Here is a 25392-nt window from a genome sequence, read left to right as displayed (position 1 = left end):
CCCCATCCAAGGCCTTCTTCTGTGGATACTTCTCCGAGACTGCTGCCCATTATCATCATTCTTCACTGCCTCCTTTGTCCACAACTGCAGGTATATGTGTGGGCGCGTGTTAACTCCTCTCTCTTCATCTGTGACCGTGTGTTGCAATTATTTCATACCGCGAGGGGCAACTTGACAGTACAAGCGAAACCAGCAATATATTAATTACAAGTACAAATCCACGACATGATAAATTAAAAAATCATTTATTCCATATATAAATAAGTGCACTTGCACTTATGTAAGATCTAATGACATACGTACATTACATCATGGACGGATAAGATGAAGGAATTAGTAATTGCCAGAGTGCTGTCAAAATACATACAAAAGTTATGCGTTCGAAGCATCGAAGGAGAGTATAGAACGAAAAAGGAACGATTGCTGGTATATTTTACCACAGCACTGTGCACATTGATAGTTACATGCATTAGCAAGCAATAGTTTTCGACAACAACAACACCTTAGGGTACATGAAAAAGAAGAAGCATTTCCCTTTAAATGGTGAGAGGGATCCTCCTCATGAATCCAACTTGCAGAATATTTTAGAGGATGGAAAGGGATGAGGAGTGCTGCACCCCCAATATTTTGCTGTCAAAAGATGTGAATTACCAATAAAAAGAAGGGGGGGGGGATTGTGCATAACACACATTGCCATTGTCGGGCATATAACGGAGAGATAATGAAATAAAAAGGTGCAAAGTACAGCCCTTATCGATGAACCCATCAACCACGTGACATCTTCTTCTGAGAAGGAAAGGTAAAATTCAGCAGCATCAGTAATTTTTTGTATCTAATTAAATTAAGGGGAAGGTTGTTAGAAACTAAGATGAAAAAGATTACACCACCGAATATTAATTATTCCACCCTTGAATTGGTTATGAAATATTGATAAGAAAGGTGGAATATATATATATATATATATATATATATATATAGAGAGAGAGAGAGAGAGAGAGAGAGAGAGAGAGTTCTACATAAGGACTTGAATTAAGATATACATATATAGAGTATGCGTTCTTTGGACAAAACTTAGAGGGTATTACGCTAATTTTTCCATTTTAGGCAGTCTAGGTTGTTACCTTATATGGAAGGCAACAGCAAGAAAGTTAAGCAAGATCCTCTCTCTCTCCTTCACGCTTCAAAAACAACCGACAGATTAAACCTTTTTTCTCCTCTTGCTCTCTCTCTCTCTCTCCATCTCTCCTTTTCCTCTCAACTTGTCAATGTGGAGAGCTTAAATAATTTCAAAGTATGTAGTAGTCTATTCTACCATGTTATTAATAATACATCATGGAGAAGAAAAAAGAAAAAAAGAAAGAGGAGATGAAAGATAAGAAAAGAAAGTAGGTTCTACAGTACAAGTGGGAAATCAATGTGAAGTCTAATAAATAAAACTCACATAAGCTTCTGAAGAGTGGGGCAAAAATGAGGAATTCAAGTGTATTAGTCTAATTAATGCACGGTTTGTGTTGTGGATATCAGTGGGTCTGTTTCAATTGAAGCTGACTTCACAAGATCATCATTAATGCACAATATGTCTTCAAGATTAGCCTTGTTACTGTTAGCTTCCTTAGTGGTCATAACTTCTGGCTTGGATGATGATATTGGTAATATTGGAGTAGTAGACGCTCCAGATGTTTCGGTGAGCAATCTTGCTCTCTCTATTTGAACCGTCCAGTCTGTTGTGCACAGAACATACAGCATCAACAAGGCACAAGAAGCTTGAGCTGCAAGCAATCCGAGCCAGAGTCCTGCAAACCCCATTTTAGCCACAAACCCCAGAAACATTGCAACTGGCATACCTACCAAGTAAAATGAACCTAAATTGATATTTGCTCCAATGGTAGGCCTAGCACTCCCTCTTAAAACCCCACAACCAGTTGTCTGGGGGCAATTTCCAAGCTCGCAAAGCCCAGCAATTGGCAATGCTATTGATGTTAGCTCTAGGATTTCAGCATCATTAGTGAAAAATCTGCCCCATTGATGCCTCATCAATGTTGTGAATAGCATGGCCATAAGGCCCAAAGCGACCGCACATACCAGGGAAACAATCATGGAAATGCGGGCTTTTGCCGGGCGGTTGGCCCCTAGCTCATTTCCTACTCTTGTTGAGACTCCAAGGCTTAGAGATGATGGAAAAACATAGACTAACGACGTTGTCTGGATAAGAATTCCCATTGAAGCTACTGTCGCTTTTGGGTTAATAAGTAGTCCGCATAGCATTATCATGAACTCATACCACCACCACTCAAGGCAAACAGAAACACAAGTGGGCACAGCAAGAGCTAGCAAAGATGACCATCCTCTAAGGCAATCCATGCTCGGATAAACCCATGAATCTTTATATACACCAGAGAAGTAAATGAAAGAAGCGAGTGAGAGAAAGAGATTGAGATTGGTCCAAACCATGGCTGTTGCCACTCCTGCAATCCCCATTTTGAAATGGACAACAAGAAGGAAATTCAAAGGGACATGGAGAAGAACAGAGATGGCTGAACAATAAGTTATTGGTAATGTAATGCTTTGTGTCCTGAGATAGATTCTTAGCGGGTGAAGAAGTGAAAGAAGGAAGAGATCAGGAATGGAAAAAAGAATGAAAGTATGGGCCACTGAAGATATTTCTTTGTCTTGACCACACCATAAAAGGATGCTCTTCATGTTTAGCCACATGAAGGATATTGGAACAGAGGTGGAGAGGAGAAGGAGAACAGTTCTTTGAAGAGTCAAGCCAAGTATCTTCCAGTGTTTTGCTCCATAAGCTTGTCCACAGATGGGTTCCATTCCCATAGCTAAACCAGAGAGCACAGAGTAGCCAGTGATGTTGGCGAAACCTATAGAGAGTGAGCCACCAGCAAGTTCAAGCTCCCCAAGATAGCCAAGGAAAAGCATGGAGATCATCGCTCTTGAGTACAGAACAAGACCAGTCATTGCTATTGGGCCAGATATCTTCCCTATTTCTTTGATTTCTTGCAAGGCCTGAAAGCAAACAAAAACAAAAAGGAAATGAGAAATGATGTGTACTGCTGTCTTGTTTCTTGACAGATCATCGGTACATCTTTGCTTATATGTTCGTGTATTTAGATAGCAAAAGAAAATAGATTATTATTCTTACTTCAGAAGGAGTTGGCCATCTATGTAGCTGTTCTTCCTGATCATCATCGGTGTAAGGATCCATAGTTTTGTTTGGTTTATTACTGAACTGAGGTTTCTTGGGACAGAGAAATGAGGATGGTTTAGCTGGGGTTGGATTGCACATATTTCTCTGACAAAAAAAGAACAAACCTCAAGAGCAAATATTGATGAGCAAGCGAGCGAGCAAGCGAGCTCGGCTGGGGGAGGGGGGGAGTCCTGCAACTTCCTTAGTGCTGCAGGCTTTGTTGTTTGCTTTGTGGGGATATGAATACTGCTTGCAAGAATTGTGGCTCTATATATACTCGAGGGGCTTGGGTCCTATTGTTGGCTGGGAAGGAACGTGTCAACATTTTGAAGAGAAAATGCTGTTAAAAAGCGATACTGGATTCTTGAGTGCTAGTGGGGGCCGACTCTACTCTTTTAAGGACAGCCTCACTGCACAGTTGAGGTTTAATTAGTTGTTAATAAAATAAAATTCCGCTTTCGAGGATTAGGGGAAGCAAGCAGCTCTGCCTTAGGAGGTCTTATCGTGATTAAGATGGTCAAATGGGTGGTGATTGGTGGATTTATTTGTTTTTAACCGCCACAACCCGTTTGTCCATGGATGTTTGCTTGCTAAGTGATAATGGGGGACTACCTTTTGTTATGGTGGACATTGTTTTTGCTGATCAGACCTTTTTGCTTTAAGCGGATAATATTCTTTTTAAACCCTTCATCCATTTAGTGTTTTTTATTCCTTACATGAAAGGGATAATAAAGGACTTTATCTTGCGCTGCCAAGTGGATGGGGTACTGGATGGAGGAGCAAATACGCCTATTTTCTGAAGTGACGGGGGCATAATGGTATATTTCTCCTGTGGGCAGAGAAATGCTTGCATGTTCTAAGGCATCCATCGATGGCATGATCCAGTCGTTGCACTTTGCACACCCCATGTGGTAAAATTCACTCGGACCATGATCTCTGTTGTCTGCAAACACTCGAACATGAAAACATCGCTTGGCTATTTGCCCAAGTGGGGAGGTGACACGCTAATGCAAACTCTGTCTCAGGCCCCATCTTTTCTGGATTTCTCTCTTCTAACTTGTTTCATTTGGGCTCATGAGTTGAGATCGGTGGAGGAGGGAAGGCGTTGTGGGGAGGTGTAATAAAATAATACCGACTTGAGGTGGGAGTTTCGCTCTTCGGAAAGTGGGAAAGAGACGGGCTGAGATCTGTGTTCTAATCTATTCTTAAATAGACAGTTAAATAGACGGTCAATCTCTGTATAGCAAGAGAGTTATAGAGATCCTAACTCCACAAAATCAAATTTCCAAGAGATCTGTAGAGATCCTCCTAACTCCACAAAATCATGCAATTTTCAAGTTTTCTTAAGGAGTGAGGGATCGTCCTTGCTCCGTCCAGGTAACAGCGTTGGATGATCGAGGACATCGTTGGAATTGAGAGAGGCACTGGGCTTGAGACACCAGCCGTGTGAGGGAATTAAGGGAACAAAAGCATGACATGCTTGTGGAGATAACCTGGGTTTTAACCGATGAACAAAAGGTTGGTTCTGGGAGGGGCTTCCAAGGGACTAAAAATGTCAAATCCAGTGGATATAATAGTTTGCTCTGTCTTTAACAAATATAATTTGTTTTCTTTTAAAAAGGTTATCTTCTTCACAATATGTGGAGGTGGCTATTTTGTCATAAATGGGACCACGAGATTAATGGAGACGACAGTAGATGGCTCTATGGAGAACCGGCAGATGGAAGAAAGGGAACATTGAGAGACAATTACGTGCTCCAATTGCGACCATTTAATTTGTATCCCTTTTCCCACAACAGAAACGAGACTGTCTCTCTGTAGGAGAGAGCCTTGGCTGTGTCTGTGAGGCAACAGAAGCTGCAGCCCTACCATCATCACCCTCCTAAACAAATAGAGTTCAGCTTTTTTGGCCTTTTCCACGGACTGACCTGCTTCAGGAATCAGTTTCCCTCGGTTTCCCTGCATAAGATAATAGTTCTCTGAAATCCATACCCACCCATGTCAGATTCCATGTGTCTCCAGCTCAATAAATTGCTGTAGATGAGAGCAACGTGTCATAAGACTGTACCAGCGGACAAAAATTAGTGTGATAATATGAACGAAAACCTGTTTAGAATCCTATAAGTGGGGGTTTAATCTCCCCCCAAACCAGATGTGGACATAGAAATTGACATTATTTAGGATCACATGGCGATGCCAACGCCTTTCACATTTATCATTTTACACCAAGTTGTTGTCATAGTGGGAATTCAAACAGAATTTTCTTGGGATAATAAAAGTAGTAGTAATAAAAAAAGAAAAACCAAATACAACGCCAAATGCAAGTTTCAATGTGGAGGAAAAGGATATGCAACAGCGACACGACCTTCCAGGATTTGACATTTAATAAAGATTATACTCCTCTAGAACGCGAACAAATTCACAGATTCCATCCTCCTCACCCTGCCTCTTTCTTTCCTGAAAAAAGGTTGATGCTTAATTTCAGAATTAGTCACTGGTAGGAGATACCATGAAATCTCTGCCTCTAACCACCATGTCAGCATGCTAATCTGTTCTTAGCTGGATGCGATTTGTGTTGATTAACAAAAACCACACATGTCAACATGAAAATCAGTTTTTATCCGGATGCCATTTTTGTATGCATTGCTGATCTTGGCACAGGTAAGCTACATTGTTCCCCATGATGCGTTACGTTCCCAGCACTTTTTTCTCAAAGCGCCCGCCTAGATTTTTTAACATGCACATGCACGCATTCTAGTGTCTGAAGCACAGGTCAAGTATTTCCAAAACTATTCTGATGTATTTCAGAGCAAATAAGTCCAATGATAATATAGTAATACTACTGCCATGCAAACTTTTCCAAGTCTTCTGCCATGTCTTCATTTAATAGTTAACAGCAATTAGCTCAAACAATTTTTACCTGAGGCAGGTCTTTTAAATGATTCCCAGGCCTTATCAGAAAGCATTGTATGGAGGCATTGAAAGCAAAACAGGCTTTCATTGATACTGATAACTGCAATAAACACAAGAATTTATTCCAAGGTTCAGACACAACCAATGACAAGAAATACTTAATTATTATCACAAAGTAGATAGTCCATAAAAATCAATGAAGAATTTCAAAAAATCAGAGCAGAAGAGACATGTCCCCATCAGGGTTTCAATCAGCACAACTCACATACTAACTGCTCGCCACCAAGCACAACTCACCACATTCACATGGAAAACTCAGGCACAAAATGCATGCGATTGGAATACATCATGCTAGGACCACCAAAAGCCAATCAGTGTAACCTTTGGACAATGAATATTTTTCCATCAGGGATAAATCCCAATCAGCAGCAACTTATCTTGGTTGGTGAGGGAGTAGTATTGGGAGCAATCCAGGGTTTTACTTTCTTTCCCAATGGAAAAAGGAGAACTTTTTCTCGTTTGGAGAAATTCTTCCCCAAATTTAGAAGGCTTGTCTCACCCATCATTCACTAACAGCTATAATATCTGTTTCCCTACTTGTGAGTTGCAATTTCATGTTGTGAGTTGCCATTTCGTGTGACCATTGCTTTACATATGCATGTTTTCCACCGTTCCTAATACATGTTGAATGTATTGCAAACAGGCACGCCTATCCACCGAGTCTTGTACATTTTTTAAGTAGAAGAGATCTGTAGTTGGCTAAGAAAAATCCTTAAAAACTACCCAACGATTCAAATCATCCATTAAATTTCCTGTTTCAAAGAAACTCGGACTCGCAATATGCATATTGAGAGCACCTTCTCTCAGATCCACCTCATGGACTATCCTGACAACTGATCAGATGAAATTGCCACAAAAAAAAGGCCTTTCAATTGCATTATGGGAAAGCAATATGTTACAGAGGAAACTGGTAAACAACAAATTTTTGCTGCCCGTTAACATTTTGAGTTTTATCAACATCCAAAAAATAGGTGAAAAAAGAATACCTCATGAGAAGACCGTGGGCTTTTGAACTCCTGATCGAGGAATACCCAAGATGGCTATAATTCCAGCAGCAAAGGCAGCAAGTGCTCCAATAGCAATGGCAGGGGAGTTTCCACCACCAAATATTTGATCCCATGGTCCACTTCCCAGAGAAACCACCACCTGTTTTTGACATCAGATTTTAACAAATAAATGACAACACAAGAAAATCCTAACTTGATGTTTTCCTGCAGAAATTTTTTTACATAAATCGTAGGGAATTCAATATGTAAAGGCATAAGAAATCATTGGAAGTACAATCTGCTGGAAAAAAGGATGTGTACTGCACAAGTACTCGCATTAACTGAAAGCATCTATCCATCACCTGGGAATTTTCTTTGCAATTTTTCACACATTGCATCAGCATAAACTTATAATCTAGAATTCTGCCTGGCATGGATTGAACCAGCTTTTGATTTATTTTATCTAGTTTGCTAAATTTACAGATGACAAAGGCAATATTGCACCAGTTCATGCCAGGCCAAGTATCTATCTATCATAATCATGGTGACAAACTAGTTTACAACATTGCCAATTCTCCAATGGGATAAAACTGACATGTGAATAATAAAATGCAATAGAGAGAAATTTTCACATCTTCTCAAAAGTTTCAGCAAGAAATAGGCAATTATGATTTAAGGTGCCCACCACTCAGGAGAGCTTTCCACATTTGATAGAGGACACCACTTCTTCATTTAAAAGAACCAAGATTAGACAAGGTTCTTAATTGCAACAGATAATTGATTCAGAAAGGATAATGTTGCTTCACAAGGGTAGAACTTATTTCATCAGACCGAAAAATACAAGTATTAAGTGGGCCAGAACACTTTTCGACAATAATTTTATGCAACAACATACAAATTATCTGAGTGGAAACTCACATTTTGGCGGAGAAGTGGAGTATCAATATTTTCATTTTTGTGATATAAATTAACTATGCATTGATGTAAAAACAATATTCTTTTTACTAAAAGGCACATTAAGAGTTAACATATATTAGTTATATATAGTTGTCAATTGGTTAGCTGATTTTTAACCTAACCTTTACCTCTTAGATTTTAACTCATTTAATTGTATCGTTGGCTTACCTAAATGATTGATAAGTCTCTTGTATAAATGCCACTTAATGATATGGATAAAAATAATTCAGTCTAATTCCATTTTTCAATTTCGTATCAGGGTTTTAGGCTAACCTAACTTGATTTCTTGACAAGATTTAATGACACTTGACAACTTTTAATGACACTTTCATGCTGTTTTTTCTTACAACCACTTCAATCAACCCTAGTCTTCTATGTTTGATGAGCAATCTACTATGTACAACAGTGACAAAGTTTTTGTAGATTCAGAAATCAAGATATTATTGCATTCTTCTCAGATCCATATTAACTGGATGGTACAAATTATCATGCTTGGTCTAAAATTCTGGAAATGCATATTGTTGATGGGATGAAGGATTATATTATGGGGGGAAAGGTTGCACTCGTTGAAAACGATCCATATTATGATGAATGGGAAAAACAGGATGTTCTAGTTGAGCCATGGCTTATCAACTCTAGGACTCCCAATCTTATGTCACACTTAGTTAGAGGAGTTATCTTGATGCATCCAACTCTTCCCAGGTTTATAAACTAATAAAGAAAACCTTTCAATTACTTCAGGGTGGCAGACCCCTCACTAAATACCATAATGAACTAAATTCCATTTTTATGAAACTTTACTATCGAATGACAAATGATAAAGTTGCTAAGACAGTGTGGAGAAACAGAGAAAAAAGATGACTGAGGATTGAGTTTACATGTTTGTTGCAGGTCTTGATCACAATTTGGATCAAGTCAGCAGTTGTGTCCTAGCTACCTCTCCTTTACCCAGTTTGGAAGAAGCACACTCTGTAGCTTGTCGAGATGTGCAAAGATTGGTTATCATGAGAACTAAAGATCATATTGAGGCTTCAGCCCTTGCCATCTAGAAGAATAGTTACCTTTCAGTCCCTCCTTATTCATCACATAGCAGCAAACATATAATAGATACTTGCTGGAAGATAGAAGCAGGGTAATCCATTGTGGTTTAAGCTTAACAAAGCTAAGAGAAAAAACAAAAAGTCCTCCCATATTGTTATTGAAACATCTCAATCTTTTGCTTCCCGTGCATCATCGCAAGTCTTCTTGAAGAGGTAATCCTAGTTTAGGTCTTGTCGACACGATTGAAAATAAAAAATAACAGTTTGTTATAAGTCAAAACCTCCAAATATAATAATACTGTAGCTATAGGGAAACACCCGAAATATTTATTTTTTAATAATCCCAGTCTACTTGTCAAAAGGCTAACACAACCTTTTCTATCGAGATTTTTGAAAATCCTAACAATTTTAAATGTGAAAAATAAAATAGAAAAATTATTACCTTTAGATAGAAAAACCTAATAATATTGAATAGGAAAAAAAATAAAATTCTTAAATCAATTAAGAAAAAACAAAAATAACCTAGGAAAGTATTTATTTTTCCAAAAATCTCATCATTACTTCTTTTGCTAATAACATATGGATTATTGACTTAGGAGCTATTGATTACATGACTAGCAATTCCTCCTTATTTGATTCACTAATATCTCCGTATGTCAAATCTATTGAGGTTGCTAATGGGGCTCCTATGCTAATTATTGAAGCCGGCAATGCCTCACTATCACCCACACTCTCCATATCTTTTGCTTTACTTGCTCCTACTCTTTTTAAAAATCTGCTCTACATTAGCTATATTGCCAAACATCTTAACAATTTTGTAATATTTTATTCTACCCATTATGTGTTTATGGACAATCTCACAAAGAGATTGATTAGCATTGGTAAAGAGAGAGGAGGTCCTTGCTGCTTGGAGGAAGCTAGAGCAAGTTTAGCCAATGTCTTCAAGTAGAGAAGATGTCAAGGAAAAAAAAAATTCTATTATGACATTGTTGGTTGGGTCATCTTTCATTTGCCTTTTTAGAATATTTATTTCCTAAGTTATTTTGTGATATTTTGTTTCTCGCTTACGATGTGAGCAATGCGTTTATGCTAAAATCATCCTGTTCCTTTTCAATGAAAGTTCAAATCCTTTTATATGACATTTATACTTGATGTTTTGAGTCCTTTTTCTACCCTTTCTGCTGTAGGTCTCAAATACTTTATTTTTTATGATGATTTCACTAGGATAAGCTAGGTATATTTACTATAAAATCTAAGAGTGATATTATCCATGTTATTCCTAAATTTTACAAAATGATTGTCACACAATTTCATAGGTCTTTCATTCTAACAATGGTTGTGAGTTTGTGAATCAATCCCATGTTGATTTCTTCAAAGCTCATGGCATAATCCACCAAACATGTGCCTACACACCACAATAAAAAGGCATAGAAGAATGTAAGAACCAACATCTCCTAGATGTAGCCCCGTTATTATGTTTTATTATGCATGTTTCTAACCATTCCTAGGCTAATGTTGTCATGACTATTGTCTTCCTTATTAATAGGATGTTTGCCCGTATTATTCCTTCTACTCTCGATCTTTTTCCTATGACTTTTGGTTGTGCAAATTATGACCATATTCACTCTCTTCACAGGGATAAGCTTGATCCTCATGCCCTTCGATAGTTACGCTAATTCCCAAAAAAGATACAAGTGTTTTCACCCCCTAAAGATAAATACTATATATCCATGGATGTTTGGTTATGTGAAAAAAAAGGTATTATCTTTCCAAGGAGGTGCCTTTTGTCCCTCTTATAGGGGTGATTCGTAATAAGGACATTCATTATTGGCATAAAAGAGATTGTGGAATTCAGGCAAGAGGGAGGATTTAGCTGCTTTAGATGAGAAGATATCCTTTGATCCTGTAAAAGAGGAAGTATCCAGATATGAAGAGGGTAGGGATGAAAGGCCCACTTAGTTGTTCCAAAAGGGTCATACAAGGAGGAACAAGAATGTAATTGTGAAGCCTCCACCTCCTTTTGATTCCATTACTTCTCTTAATGATTATAGGTAAGCCAAGATTCATTGTATTCCAAAAGGCATTGTATGGACTGAAACAATCGTCAAGCTTTTGATTTGGCCAGTTGAGTCAATCAATGAATAAGTATGGTTTTAAGCAAGCTTTGTTAGATCATACAATGTTCTATAAAATGAAAGGTGATAGTAATTTATTGGGATATCTCAAGGAATTAGCTAAAATTGTGTTTCAATACGAGGATTTCGAAGTTAGTTCGGATTTATATTTCCTTCATCACATGGTTAGATGTAGGTTAAACAGCACATAATAATTCAGATTTACTACTAATAGAAGCCAAAAAGAATGCATTTTCAGGGCTGCTGCCATATTTACCAAACTGCCACATTCTAAGATCTATAACTAACAATGTAGCTGAAGTCAAGGGTATTTCATGAAGTCACCTTTCGCTCCATTTTTAATATTGGACTTAATCTGATTATCATGTGTATAAATTACTGAAATCATTCGTGTGGTCAAAACAAGAGGCAAATTATAAAATAAAACAAAAATTGAGGAATCATTAGTCAGAAGGCAGAAGGAGACTCTGCATGATTCTAAGTATCACTGGGGTCTGACAAGTACATGGAAATCACAGCAACAGCACCTATTATTATATGAGGAACATGCTCCAGCAGGAAGAACTTAGTTTATGTCTTTAGAAGATTATATGTAGTTTGTGTCTTCAGGTGAAAGTAACTAAAGGTGATTTAATTTCTTTCTAATTAGTTGTTATTGCTGTATTTTGACAGCCATCAAAAGGCATAACAGCGAACAAGTCAGCATCACATTCAGGGTCAGAAACAAAATTTACATATTATTTTCTTCAACGGTGATTTTTTTTTAAGGAAGAAGAAAAACTTTCTTTACTATTTGTCCTATTTTCAGCAAGCAGGAAGACAAGAGACTAAATAAGTGAGAGGAAAGAGAAACCTGTGGAAGCACAATTGCCAGATTAAGAACACCCATTGACAACCCTGTAAGAACCAATTATCGATTGCAGTGATTACTTAGCCATGTCACCAAAACATAATTTTGTAAATACAGGCACAAAGGAGTAGTGCCCACCTTGTCCAAGTCCCAAGGATTCAATACGTGAGGAAACCATAGCATATGGAACACTGTAAGTGATCTGCAATCAATAATGACATCAGTTTTCTTCTGGAATAAGCCACAGAACAATACTTCGATCAGGAAGCAAGCACGGCAAACAAATCTATATTTCCTTATCAATAGAGTATGGTCAAGTCCCAGCACATTGGCCCTATTCTGGCATATAACTTCAATAAATGTAAATGTAAACAGTAATTTTCAATTCCCTTCTTTTCTTTTGCTCCTTCTCTTTTATAACTCCCATCATAATAGTAAAAACATTAATAATAAAAGGACTATCATCATAAATCACATGTTTCAGGTGTCATATAAGAAGAAAGTTCATACTTTAGCCTTTCAACCTAAGAAAATCAACAACTTGATATGAACTACATGGAGGGTGTGACCCTCAGCAAGCATAACCCACAACATACAGAGGATGCAGAACCCATAGAAAAATGCTATTGTTTACTTGATTCTTGACTGCTGACAAAACATTTGACTAGAATATTTAGCAGAAAATCTAAAGATCCTTTAGAAGGAGTTTTGCAACTTACCGCCAATGGCATGCCAAGCACTGCAAAAATCACTAGCGCAATTACTACAATGCTATCTGGTGGTAGATTATGTCCCATGTAGCCAATATGGCTTGCCACATAGGACAGTACAAGCATTGAAAGAAAGCAGAGAGCCATTAAGATGTTCGAAAGGCCCCATAAGAAACCTGCTCCCCACTTGCTGCAGAGCTTCTCCATGAGCACAGATGTCACTCCAAGAATCACTGAATTGAACATCAGACCAAATGCACCCATTCTGACTCCAGTGTTATAATTCTGTCCTTCATTTGGCTTGCCACCATAAATTTCTCGACCCATCCAGTCAGTGTCAAAGAGCAGAAATGGAAACCAACCAATCCAATTCAAAGCAGTAACAAGCAATATTATCCATACAGTTGATGGGAAATATCTAAAAGTCCCAAATAGCTCCCAGAGGAAAGCCTCTTGTTCAGAGTTTGACTGGCCTGGCATTTCCTCATCAGCAAGCATAGATCTGGCAGGCAAATCTAGAGGTGATTCTTGAGCTGCTGAGATGCTTATGCAGGCAGTAATTGCCATGAAAACAACATCGAGATAAAAGGCAGACTTGAGATTCGCACAGTCAATATTGCATGCAGAAGTAACAGTAAAAGGAAAAACCTTGTACCACCCATTATATGATCCAGTGGCAAAACCAAGAATATTACCAATAGCCATGAAAAGTGAGAAATAAGCATTTGCGACTCTAGTTCTTCGATGATCTTTTCCTGCAATGCCAAATCACCAACAGACAAAAATCAAATTGCTGCGTATTTTCCTTGTTTGATCTTTTTATACATACCATGTACAAGCAAATGGAGCTTGTGCTTTGCGAGAAGAAAGAAACATGATGCATGCACATAGTCATTTTATCAATAGGACATCTCTTTTCTTAGGGAAAACATAGAAGAAGATGATTGCCCATATCCTTGTTGAGAACCACAAAAATAACACCAGCAATTCATAACTCTCACCTCCTTATTGTTGAAGGTATTGTTGTTTAATTAAATAAATAGTAGTGTTTTGAGCCTCAGAGAAAAATAGCAGAAGGATTAAACACTGCTGCAACCCAGTACATAGATCCCTCTGCCGTACATAATCATGGCATTAAACCCTTTTTTTACTATTATTGTCAGAGATACATGCCAAACACAGCACAATTCATAAAGGCTTTGTTCCAGGTAGTATCCAGGAATTAACCACATTATGACCTCAAGTCCAATTCACATAGCTAAAGAACTTCTCCTTGGGACAAACACATTGAATAAATAAATAAATAAATGACAGGTTTAGGAACAACAGACAAACTTCAAATACCAAAGATTCAGCGTGCATACCATTACAAATACACAGTATTCATATGAATGAACTATGGGTAAAACATAAGAACAGTGAACACATGAGCAGATAAGAATCATTTCTTATAAAAAGGCTGTGCAAGGTACTTCGCATTACAACAAGGAAATTTGACAGTCAGAAGAGCAGTGAGGAGGTTCATTTAATCAGTTTGATCCAGTACTTAATCAGTTCCCGCTTCACAAAACAGTCACGGCAATACCAAAAGAAAGCACTGGTGTTAAATATTTATTATGACCCACTTTACATTGCATCATTAGAGTAGATATATTTCGATTCACTGAGAAGAAACAAGCCACTGACTAGAAACAGGCCATTCTCCCTGTTAAGAGTACATCAATGAGATTCTGTTCCTTTCAGGAAGCTTTAATAGCCCCTAAGGTAAGCTTGAAGCTTCGACTCCCCATGTTCCAAAATAGAAGATAGCAAATTGATCAAACAGGCACACATGTAAAGTATATCTTTCAAAGCTACAAATGAGCTGGATAGAAAATGCTCATTCACCACCCATTTCTTCCACTATCTTCCCATGTGCGTTGTATAGCATTTGTCCACAAATCCCAAATTCCAGAAAATGACTTCAAAATGCAAAATGAACACTTGTTACTGTTGCTAATCTCGAAGAAGCTTTAGGTATGAAAGCTCCTCTGCCTGAACCACGTCCAATATGACTTTCAAATTGTAAAATCGTTTCATTTGAAATTCCATACTAATTACGGAAATCTACTATTTAAGGAATTATACTCAAGAAAATAGTTTTTTAATCAGAATGAGATTCAACTGTCCAATTTCCCCGGTCGACATGGAGAAAGCGAACATTTTTTAAACTGCCTTTAGTTGCCCCCATCTCCATATCTATTTAAATGGAAGGAAAAATAAAGAAGAAGAAGAAGATAAAACAAGACAGAAACAAAGAAGCAAACTCAGATCACACAACATGGAATATGCGGATCCCACCTAGAATTGATACATCTTGAATCATGCTATTAGACGATCAACACAATCAACCATACATACTAGGCCAAACCCACATTGGCCAATACCCACCACAACAGAGACTCCAATTGCTCACCAACCAGTCCGGTCCCACCAACCGATATGACCCCACCAGAAATTCTAGACGCCGTGTAGCAATCCGAAATCATGTGCTATGGACATTATCGTCCGTAAAATGATCAAAAGTGGTTCCGTTTAGCACTCGTCAGACAACAACGGAATCTTAAAAAGATAAAGCAGCATCAATAATGAAAACTTAAATAATTAAAAATCATCAAAAACCCCTCTAATGATTAATCATTTAAAAAATAAATAAAAATAAGATGCCAAACGTAAGTCAGAGAGGACATCTCACACCACCACATAAAAAGTTAAAGGAAAACAAAAACGAAAATGAATCGTAGCAAAATGATATTCTCAATTAGGTTTTTGATTTCATTTCAACTAAATTAATCTAATTCGCATAAAATCAAATCAAGCAATGAACAGCTTTAAAATGAATTATTATAGTTACCAGTAAGATCAGCGAGAAGAGCACGACAAGGACCCTGGGTCATATTATTAGCAACATCGAGAATCCAAAACCCAAACACAAAAGCGCCAATTGCTCTTGGTCTAACACCTCCTCTATCGCCTAAACACCACCCAATGTCAGCGGAATGACCGATAATCAAAACCGATATCGCAATCAAAAGCGAACCCGCAACAATAAACGGCCTCCGTCTTCCAAACCGGCTGGTGCACCGATCGCTCATGACGCCAACAAGAGGTTGCACAAACAATCCCGATAATGGGCCGCACAACCAGATTATACTGGCCCATTTGTGAGGGATTCCCAGCTCCTGCACGTAGGGTGTTAGGAGAGAGAGCTGTAACGCCCAGCCGAATTGTATCCCACCAGCGATTGATGTCACGCGGAGGAGTTGGCGTAACGGGACTCTGCTCGATTGTTGTTGGTGGTGTCGAGTTGACGGGGGTCGGTTCGTTTGTCGAGACCTGCTGGCTCGATGGGGCTCTGGGTTAGCGACTGGCATGGTGGCTGTTTATTTTGTAGAAATGGTAAGCGGACGCAATACCGCGCGCTCCAGCCCGCTCTTATGCGTTGTGTGTTTGGTTTTGTTTTCCCTTCTCTTCTTTCTCCAAAACTGTATTTTTAGCTCCTGTAAGGTCAAATGAAGAGGAGAAAGGGAGAGTGGAAAATGGCGGTTTCTGTTGATAGATATAATTACGACACTACCCTTATCGGTGCTGAGCAACTTCCGTGCGGAGCGGATCAGGATAGAAGCGGATAATTGGGGGAGGGTATATTTCGGTAAATCATGATTAAGACGAGGGTAAGTAGTTGATGTATGGTTATATTTGAACGAGGATTTTGGAGAGAGTGTTGTCGGGCGGGTTTGAAATAACAGGTATTACCGTATAAATAAATAAAAGATACAGCTAAACTGCGGTTACAATTATTAGTATAAAGCGCTTTTGGTGCGAAGGACACGTAAGTGGTTGATCGATGTTTGGACCCGGGAGGTTCAAGTGTCCGAGGTCGGCTGACATGGCCCACCGGGGCCCATTGATGTTGCTAACGTTTTCGGCCTGGCTCGAGCAAATATCTTGTTTATAGTAGTTTGCTTTTTGGCTGTCAAGGTGCTTCACATGCGACCCTTGATCAATTATGTCAAATGATTGCTTGTGCTGCACCAGCAATCAAAAATGTCAAAGCGACTGGGCAGGTAGTGTTATTATTATTATTTTTAAAAATATTTTTCATTTTTAAAAAATAATTTTTAAAATCAATATATAAAATGAACTAAAAATACCATTAAAATATTAATTTAAAATAAAAATAAAAAAAATAATTTTTTTAAAAAATAATTTTAAAACTAAAAAACAAACAGGACACTTGAGTGTTGAATTTAATCTAATCCAATAGCTTCTTAACACGTCATTATATAAGAATAGCTCATTTTGATATTAAAACATTTTTTTTTATTTTTAATAATTATTTTTATATTGATATAAATAAATTTTAATAAAACACTATTTGGAATGAATTTATAATACAGCCTTGTTGCGTTATTTTTGTCAGGAAGGGATAAAGAGAAAGGAAAGAGGGAACTATAGCCACCAGGAAGAGTAACTGTTTGCTGTGATGAAATCCATTTTTCTAGCTATTCCGGACTCTGTTTGTCCACGTGTCGAAATTCCCGGGTCTCTATTTATATTTCTCTACATTTTTCTGTTTCAACATGAGAAAAATATGCGGTAATATCAGGAAATGGACAGGAGCAAACAACCGAGCAAAGGACTGCAGCTAACTCTGTTCGCCGTCCCCCCCTCCACAGTAACACGTGAAACTCTATTGAGATTCATGACGATGTCAAGAAAAAACAATTCGTCAATTTTTTTCTTCAGAATTAATTATCCTCAACGTTATAGGATTTAATTGGTTAGATTTTTTTTATTATAGAAATTTACCCTGTTTTTTAGTTTAATCATTTGTTTTACTTTATTTTTATTTTTTTAAAAAAAAATTACAGATTCCATCCTAGAAATTATATCGTTAAAATCATAAAATTACCGTGGAGTATAAAAAGAATAAAACAGCCGCTAAAACTCCCCCATATCTTCTATTCTAGCCGCCGCCGCCGCCTGTGCTTGCATGCAAATCCCTGTTGCTTTTCCATCTTTTCATTGTCACCAATCTTTTTTTTTCACTATTCGCATAAAATTTCTACTTGGAGGATCGTCGCGTACGATGCAAATTGTACATGATAGGGGGCATTGCTTGACGATTTGAATGAACCCATGCAATTAACTGCAGTTTCGTGCTGACTGGTGGTGATTTACCCTTTATCTCGCGTTTGTTTATGTTACAGTGCTTCCCTGTTTGCACTCTGTTTACCCTCTCGAGTTAATAATTATTTAAATCAGTGATCAAATTTCTTTTATTGCTTTATAAACATGATTTGATTTGATCTGCAGCTTTGCGAAGACACCAATCTGGAAAATTCTCAGAACATTGATGTTTAAGGTTTGAAACTCATAATATTGAGGCCTTCTTCTTCATCTTATTTTGATGCATTTAGGAGAAACATATTCTCGATCTCAAGGTATGAACTCGGAAAGCTAAAGGAGGGAACAGCAGTCTGGTGATGCATGTGTCGGTTGTGCTATGCTTGTCATGCTCGACTACTACTTTAAAAAAACAAAACACGTTTAGTCAACGCCCGTTTTGCTTCGATCAGCATCCGATTTGCTTAGGAAACAAGTAGTTGTCAATTAAAAAAAAAAATTGATTGCTTCTAAAACAAAGTACACTGTCCCCTGCCTTTAAACAAAAACAGAGCTTTTTGCAGTGAGGGTATTTTTTTCCTATTTAAAATGTTAAATTTCTTCATTATTTGTTTTAACAAATTACATAAATATCACAAATGCAAGTATTTTACATGAATTAATTCAAAGCTCTTTTCTCTCTAACAAAAAATATACATGCATGCCCTCATGTTGCCGGAAGACCATGATGTTATAAATTGTTTAATATAAATAAAATGTCTATGTTATAGTATTCTTAACATGGCAGGGTTTTTGTTGGTCATGTAATTTAATAAGGTACTATTTTAAATATTCTTAAGCACGTAAATAATCAATTATCAAACTTTCTCTGTCTTTCGATGCAGCATTCAGAGCATAATATCATATAAGAATACCAAAGAAACTCTCGACCACCAGACATGTCTCTTATGTTAACTAAATATATGGTTTAGTCACCAACAATGACATTAATTTAAATATTAACACATTATTATGATTTTGTTTGTATTATGACAAATATTTGACAGCTAAGTTTGTGTTTTTGCAGGCTGGTGTATATAATAATTCTGGGCTTGAATCTATGATTTGATCCTCTTACCTCGCCTCAAAAATATCTTATGGATAGAACCTTATTATTTATTTATTTACTGGAAAGAAAGAGAGAGAAAAAAAGCCACTCGACCTGGGAAATAAAAAGGAAAATTCTCAAAATGGCAGGATGGAGGGTGATGGGCCTTTATACACAAGATGGGCTTCTGGAGCCCGTCATGAACAGGCCCTTTAACCCTCTTCAACCATTCACCAATTGTTTATAAATAGACCGTGGGCTTACAACATACGACGTCGAGACAAGAAGCACAGATTTGATTCTACGCGAACGGGCCGTATCGGTCCTATAGCCACGAAATCCAGCTGGCGGTGGATTTTATCAGCAACGTTCTCGAGGCCTATCCTTCAGGTATAGTATGAAATTTTAGAGAGGTGTTTTTTTTAAAAAATGATTTTTTTTAATTTATTATTATTATTATTGAAATTTTAAATTATTTTGATTTATTTATATTAAAAATAAATTTTAAAAAATAAAAAAAATATTATCTTAATATATTTCCAAGTTAAAAATATTTTTTTTTTAAAAAAAAAAGTAACATCTCTCCATGCTCCTTGTCTCCCCAGTCCTTTCAAGGCCTTCAAATACCAGCCTTGCAACCATTTATTTCTGTAAGCAGAAACACACACAGGCGCCTCACTCTCTCTACACATATGATGGAAATGGTGGTTAGCAGAAGCAGCCTGGACCATTGGGATTAGTTGAGCACAGGTTCAAGATCCGGTTACCGTGCACTCTGAAAACTCTTTTTTTTTTTTTAATTACAAGACTAGTTGAATGATTCTTGAGTCTTTTTTTTATATATATACGTTTACGCGTGTTAGGTTAGGGTATCAAAAATTTATTTTAATTTGAATAATAATTTTAAATTTAAGTATAAATAGTAAGATATCCAATTCATAAATATTCATTTACCATTAATTTAATATCACGGTAATGATTATTTTTTAAAATTTATTCTAGATATCAACATCTTAAAATAATATAAATACATAAAAAAATAATTTAAAAAAATAAAAAATTAAAGTTTTTTAAAAAATACATTTAAAACACAAAACAACATTAATTTAATACACCGGTGCCCATTATGGCCCCAATCTTTTCTTTCTGGATATAATTCACATACGGTTGCTCATGCAAGCTATCCGGGGGTCCATCGGAGCAAAGCCCATGTTGATGGAAGCAAAATGATGGACCCCGAATTTGAGATGAGCCCACTTTTAAGTGAAACTTATGGCCCAAGTCCAGATACTAATGACGATAGACACTGTGTTAATGAATGATCATCGTCGATAGCTTGAGATAAGATAAGGTAGAATCTGGATTAGCGGAGACTATCCTAAGTAGTAGCTTCAATTTTAGAGTGCCCAATATATTTTCTTCCTATCTATGTGGTCAACGGGGGTGATTTTGTCTTTTAAAATATTTTTATTTATATATAAAAAAAGAATAGTCTTTATTTATTAAAAAAGAAATTTGTAACTAAGGAGACTGGTGTTTTTCGACATGTGGCTGGCTTCAAGTTTTGAATGGATAGATATGCCCTCTTCCACCCTTCTCAATTTATTAAACTAATATATAATGATAAAATGAATGCAATTCTAAAAATATCCTAAATTGTTTATGTGTCAGTGCATCCAAAAAATATCAACAAAACTTTATCATCCAATCAAAATCTAACACAAATTATGTCCCTCTTACTGTATATGCAAATAAAAAATATCATAACATTGATACCAATTTTTTAAAACAAAAGATTATGAGAAAAAACTTGAACCAAAAACTTCAAATTTATAATTTATTAGCATATATTTATTGTGAATTATGTTTACTTGTAAGGATGTTTGGTGAGGTGCGAAAATAAAAAATTAAAAAATCATTTTTTATATTTTACCAATCCACGTCAAGATACTTAAAAGTTTTTAGTAGTACAATGTTATAAAAATATATAAATTATATATTAAAACTTTATATAATAATCTAAGTTTTTGAATTAAGATAGTAGTTTAAATTGAATTATAATACTACTTAGACCCTTATTATTTTTCAATTAAATCTTATATGAAAATAAAACTATGAAATCAAGTGATACAATAGTATTTATTTTAAAAAATAAAAAAAAAATTATTTTGAATTATTATATATTTTAAAAAACACATTATCGTTTGATTTTAGTATTATAATAGAAAATTCCCAATGCAATCTTAGTCAATAAAAAAAATGACATAAAAAATATACAAATCTTGGTTTAAATGTTTTTTCATATGTATAAAATATATTATAATTATTGTTTAAACAACACCACAACACAACAATAACACTTTATTATTATTATTATTATTATTACTACTATTAAAATAAATAAACAGTAATAATATAATCAAATTTAAATAATTGATTATACATGAAATTGAGCATATAAATTATACCTGTTGACAATACACCTAATCACGAAATCTTTTGATTAAACGTTGCATAGGTAATTGGTCAGGACACCAGCATATAAAACCTTGGTTTATATGAAGTCAGTAGCTTAACAAGCTTAAAAGGCTCCGTATCGCAGCATGACATCAAACTACCGGACTAAATTCCAAAACCGAATAAATGAATGAATAAGCGAATAAATAAATATCCCGACAGCACGTTATTTTTTAGTCTAACCATTTAGATTAGTTTATGTTCAGAGACTAGTTTATTCGCACGCCCTACGTTTGCTGACCGAATAAAAAATTCTAACTTGAAAATAATAATAAAAATATTTAGTATTATCATCAAAATTAGTTTAGTGAATTAATCTTTAAGCCTTTTACCTTACTCTTATCTAATTTAGATATAAAATTAATCTGTATATAAGTTATTCTAATATAATTTAATTAATTTTATAAATTTAAAAATAAACTGAATGATTAGTAGAAAAACATGATTCAATTTTAAAAAATTTATAAAATATTATTTTTAATATTAAAATAATAATTAAATTAACCCAAATTTTATAATTTAACTTGTTAAACTTCTAAGTCAGGTTATATAATTTATTGAGTTTAATAATTTTTTAAATATTGTATTCCTATTATATTTTAAAATTTTATTTTTTGTTGATAAAATGATTTAAAAAAAGCACAAGAACTTTTTTTAAAAAAAGAAAAAAAATCCAGCTTATTGTTGACACATGAACATGTGATTTTTACTTCAAATCTTTAACCTGTCTTGTTAGTTAATGTCAAAGTTAATAACTGAGCTCCGTTTGATGAAAATTATGACCTGGGCATTTCATCTGTAGAACCAATCTCAATCAATTATCAATGACCAGACAAATGTTTCTTCAACATTCGTTTTCGGACAATGAACTACATGTTCTCTAGCTTATGCTAACTAACAGGGCAAAAACCCGCAATCAAAACTCAAAACAACCGCTGCCCCGCCCCAAACCTCCCTCTCAAGCTACGTAGAAACCTACTTTATTTTTACTTAGACAACCATGTACGATTCTCGAACGCCCTTGTCCTCAGGGGGAGATGAAGTTGGGCAGCATCCTCTTGTAATGACGGGGGAAAATGACATGCTATCAAGATATATATACATGCCACGATCGAATCCCATGTACAGAATCCAACACAGATCAGTTAACTGGATCTAAAGGTTGAGGGGCCTCGTGAGTTGGTTAAGAAGCAGTGAGTATTTTATTTTAATTTGATCACTTGAAAAAGGTTACAGGCACCATGTTTTGACAGAAAGAAAGTGGAAATTGAAAGAAGAAAAGGTATATTCAAAGTTGGAAAGCTCACTGATAATGTAGTCAAAGTTGTTTGATGAAGTCGGACTAGTTAGATCGTGAGTGGATATGTCATCGACAAAAGCTGGTCAGTGATGCCAATGGGCAGTGACGCACCCTGCACTAGACTATTTTTTATGGTGTCCCCTGCAGGAATGGGCCCGATAAAAGCCTTATGTTCAACGCCGAGGAAGCACATTTTCTTTTCTACAGCCGGTAGAGAGCGAGAGAGACTGAGGGTTTTAATTGTAAGAGGGCAGGTGACCGTTAAGGGTGTGAGAAAATGTGAACGAGTGGGTGGAAGACCATGACCTTATGAGTGGATTTATGAGTGTTCACGTTCCTCTTCGAAGTGGCAAGTGCTCAATTATTGGCCAAATCTCGAGACTGATCATCTTTGTTTCTAGTGCTTCTCCCCTTTCCCCTTCTTTATATCATGATAATGTTTGAAGGGAAGAACTCACTATGATGTGTTGCTTTTTGTCCGTTGTTGGGTATATTTATGGCTACTCCCATGGGAATTATTGACAAATGTCAAAGAGATCATGTGCTTGCCACTGTTTTACTGTTAAGGTTCTCGGTTGTTTACACTAAGCATTTCCATTGTCCCTATCCTCTACATAAATATTCCATCTATCAATAGCGGTAATTTATGTCTGATTATCTGGATTCTAGAGCATGTCTGCTTTCCAAAAGAGAAAAAAAAATAAAAAAATCAATGATGCCTTTAATAAACAAGCAAATAATTGATGAGCCCATTGCTTACGAATGGCATCATCAGTCTCGGAAGATGGCGCACGGGCCAAACAAGCTTTCGTAAGGATTGCAGGGTAGCTTATTGTTGTCGGATATCATTTCGGAATTGAGTTTAATGGCTCCTTCGACAGTAATTTAAGGTTTTTATTTAATAAAAAATTCCAAGATTAAATAAAGCATATTTATTAATTATGTTTTATAAAATGAAAGGTGACTCCACTTAACAAAAGACACCAAGTATGAAATATAAAATAAAGATTAATCAAGGCTCCACTTGTTGAACATATATAAAAAAATAAAAACAAAAATATTTCTTATTTTATATATATATATATATATATATAATTTTGCATAAGATCTCCATTAACATTAAATCTGCTACGGAAGACATACTTGGTCGGTCTTAGTGCTATCATATTCATATTCTGCTATAAAATCAGGGATGGTGATTATATTATCATTTAATTCATTCCATTCTACTGGAAAGAAAACTATAAGGACTGTGCTGAAGGATTACAGTAGTGAAGTGGACTATAAATAAATGACGATTACAATAATGAATTCACAATTTTGCCCTTCACTACTACAAGATTACCGGTCCTTGCATGGGGTGAAATGATCTTTTTCAAGTTGTCAAAAAAGTCAAGTACGAATTGGATCGAGAGAAGGTCTTCACGCATGTCTTCAGCACAGTATAAAAAGCCCTTAAAAACAAAATTTTCAAAGCCCTGGCTTTAGGCTCTGTCACCCTTTCATATTTTTTACAAGTTAAATAATGCATTTGCCTTTAAAGTGAAAAATTTTCTGCATTTTTTTTGTTTGTTTGTAATAATTAGATTGTTAAAAAATACTTTAATAATTCACTTAGTATAAATATTATTAAAAGAAATCTGGTCAGTGCAATATATGAATTATCCCCATGGTTTTTTTGTGGTAGTGTGTGGGATGCCATGTGTGATTATGCCATGTCTTTCATCTTTTTTATAAGTTAAATGATGCATTTGCTTTAAAATGAAAAACTTTATGCATCTTTTTATTTTGAATCTTTTTTTAATAATTAGATTATTGAAAATCTATTTGGTAACTAACTTAATATAAATAATATTAAAAAAACTAGTCAGCACATGCAATAAAAGCACATACAACAAGCATGCCACTGTGTAAATTATCCCTGTGCTTATTTTATAGTGTCCAGGATGCCATATGGTGATTATACAATGGCTTTTAAGAAAATATTCAATTTGTTTTAACTTTTTCTTCATCCAGGTGTAATTTATGTTTCAAATAGATATTGGGTTTGGTACTTATAATCATTTTTTTTTATTTCTCTATCTTGATTTTAGCGTTGAACCCATAAAAAAAAAACCTTCAATTTGTTATTTTTTTTTTTTAGATTAACATGGGTGTCCGGGCCAGCTTACGCATACTACGACTAATCACACGGGCCCTAAAGTTAACGACCATGTAAACTTCCAGTGACAATCATATGAGCAACCAAGGACTCGAACCTGAGACTACAGAGAGAGCAAACCCCATAGTTCCAAGTCTTTACCACTTGGCCACCACCTAGATGGTTCAATTTGTTATTTCTTGATTAAGTTCATGTATGTAAATTTAGGATATTAATTTGAGTTTAGAAAATTTATCTAGATTTATTTTATTTTATATTTTTTTAAGTTTTATTTTTTAATGTTTATTTGATTAGGGAATTAACTCTTT

General features: G+C 35.8%; 2 protein-coding genes and 1 long non-coding RNA gene across 4 annotated transcripts in view; 1 reads left to right on the top strand and 2 right to left on the bottom strand.

Annotated features, from left to right (window-relative positions):
- LOC105120452 (uncharacterized) overlaps positions 1-12137 on the top strand; it is a 12618-nt gene extending 481 nt beyond the window's left edge. Inside the window, exons 2-3 of the long non-coding RNA XR_841332.1 lie at positions 795-799; positions 11361-12137. This is a non-coding gene — a long non-coding RNA (uncharacterized LOC105120452). The remainder of the gene's footprint in view (positions 1-794; positions 800-11360) is intronic.
- Positions 1282-3588, bottom strand: ZF14 (MATE efflux family protein). Its single transcript, XM_011018646.1, has 2 exons — positions 3155-3588; positions 1282-3018 (listed from the first exon to the last, which is right to left on the bottom strand). Exons 1-2 carry the CDS (start codon positions 3296-3298, stop codon positions 1495-1497), a joined length of 1668 nt encoding a protein of 555 aa, XP_011016948.1. The 5' UTR covers positions 3299-3588; the 3' UTR covers positions 1282-1494.
- Positions 5361-16658, bottom strand: SUT4 (sucrose transporter 4). Of its 2 annotated transcripts, XM_011018647.1 has the most exons (7): positions 15744-16656; positions 12860-13605; positions 12279-12342; positions 12144-12187; positions 7159-7318; positions 6120-6212; positions 5361-5656 (listed from the first exon to the last, which is right to left on the bottom strand). In XM_011018647.1, exons 1-5 carry the CDS (start codon positions 16261-16263, stop codon positions 7160-7162), a joined length of 1533 nt encoding a protein of 510 aa, XP_011016949.1. In that variant the 5' UTR covers positions 16264-16656; the 3' UTR covers positions 5361-5656; positions 6120-6212; position 7159. The 2 variants fall into 2 exon arrangements, with proteins under 2 accessions (XP_011016949.1, XP_011016951.1); XM_011018649.1 differs by lacking the exons at positions 5361-5656; positions 6120-6212 and having other exon boundaries at positions 7158-7318; positions 15744-16658.
- Between the last annotated feature and the right edge of the window lie 8734 nt (positions 16659-25392).

Source organism: Populus euphratica, unplaced genomic scaffold (genome assembly GCF_000495115.2).
Source record: "Populus euphratica unplaced genomic scaffold, PopEup_1.0 scaffold6.1, whole genome shotgun sequence".
Lineage (NCBI taxonomy): Eukaryota > Viridiplantae > Streptophyta > Magnoliopsida > Malpighiales > Salicaceae > Populus > Populus euphratica.
The sequence above is the reverse complement of the archived record's forward strand: the minus strand, read 5'-3'. Positions and strand labels throughout refer to the sequence as shown.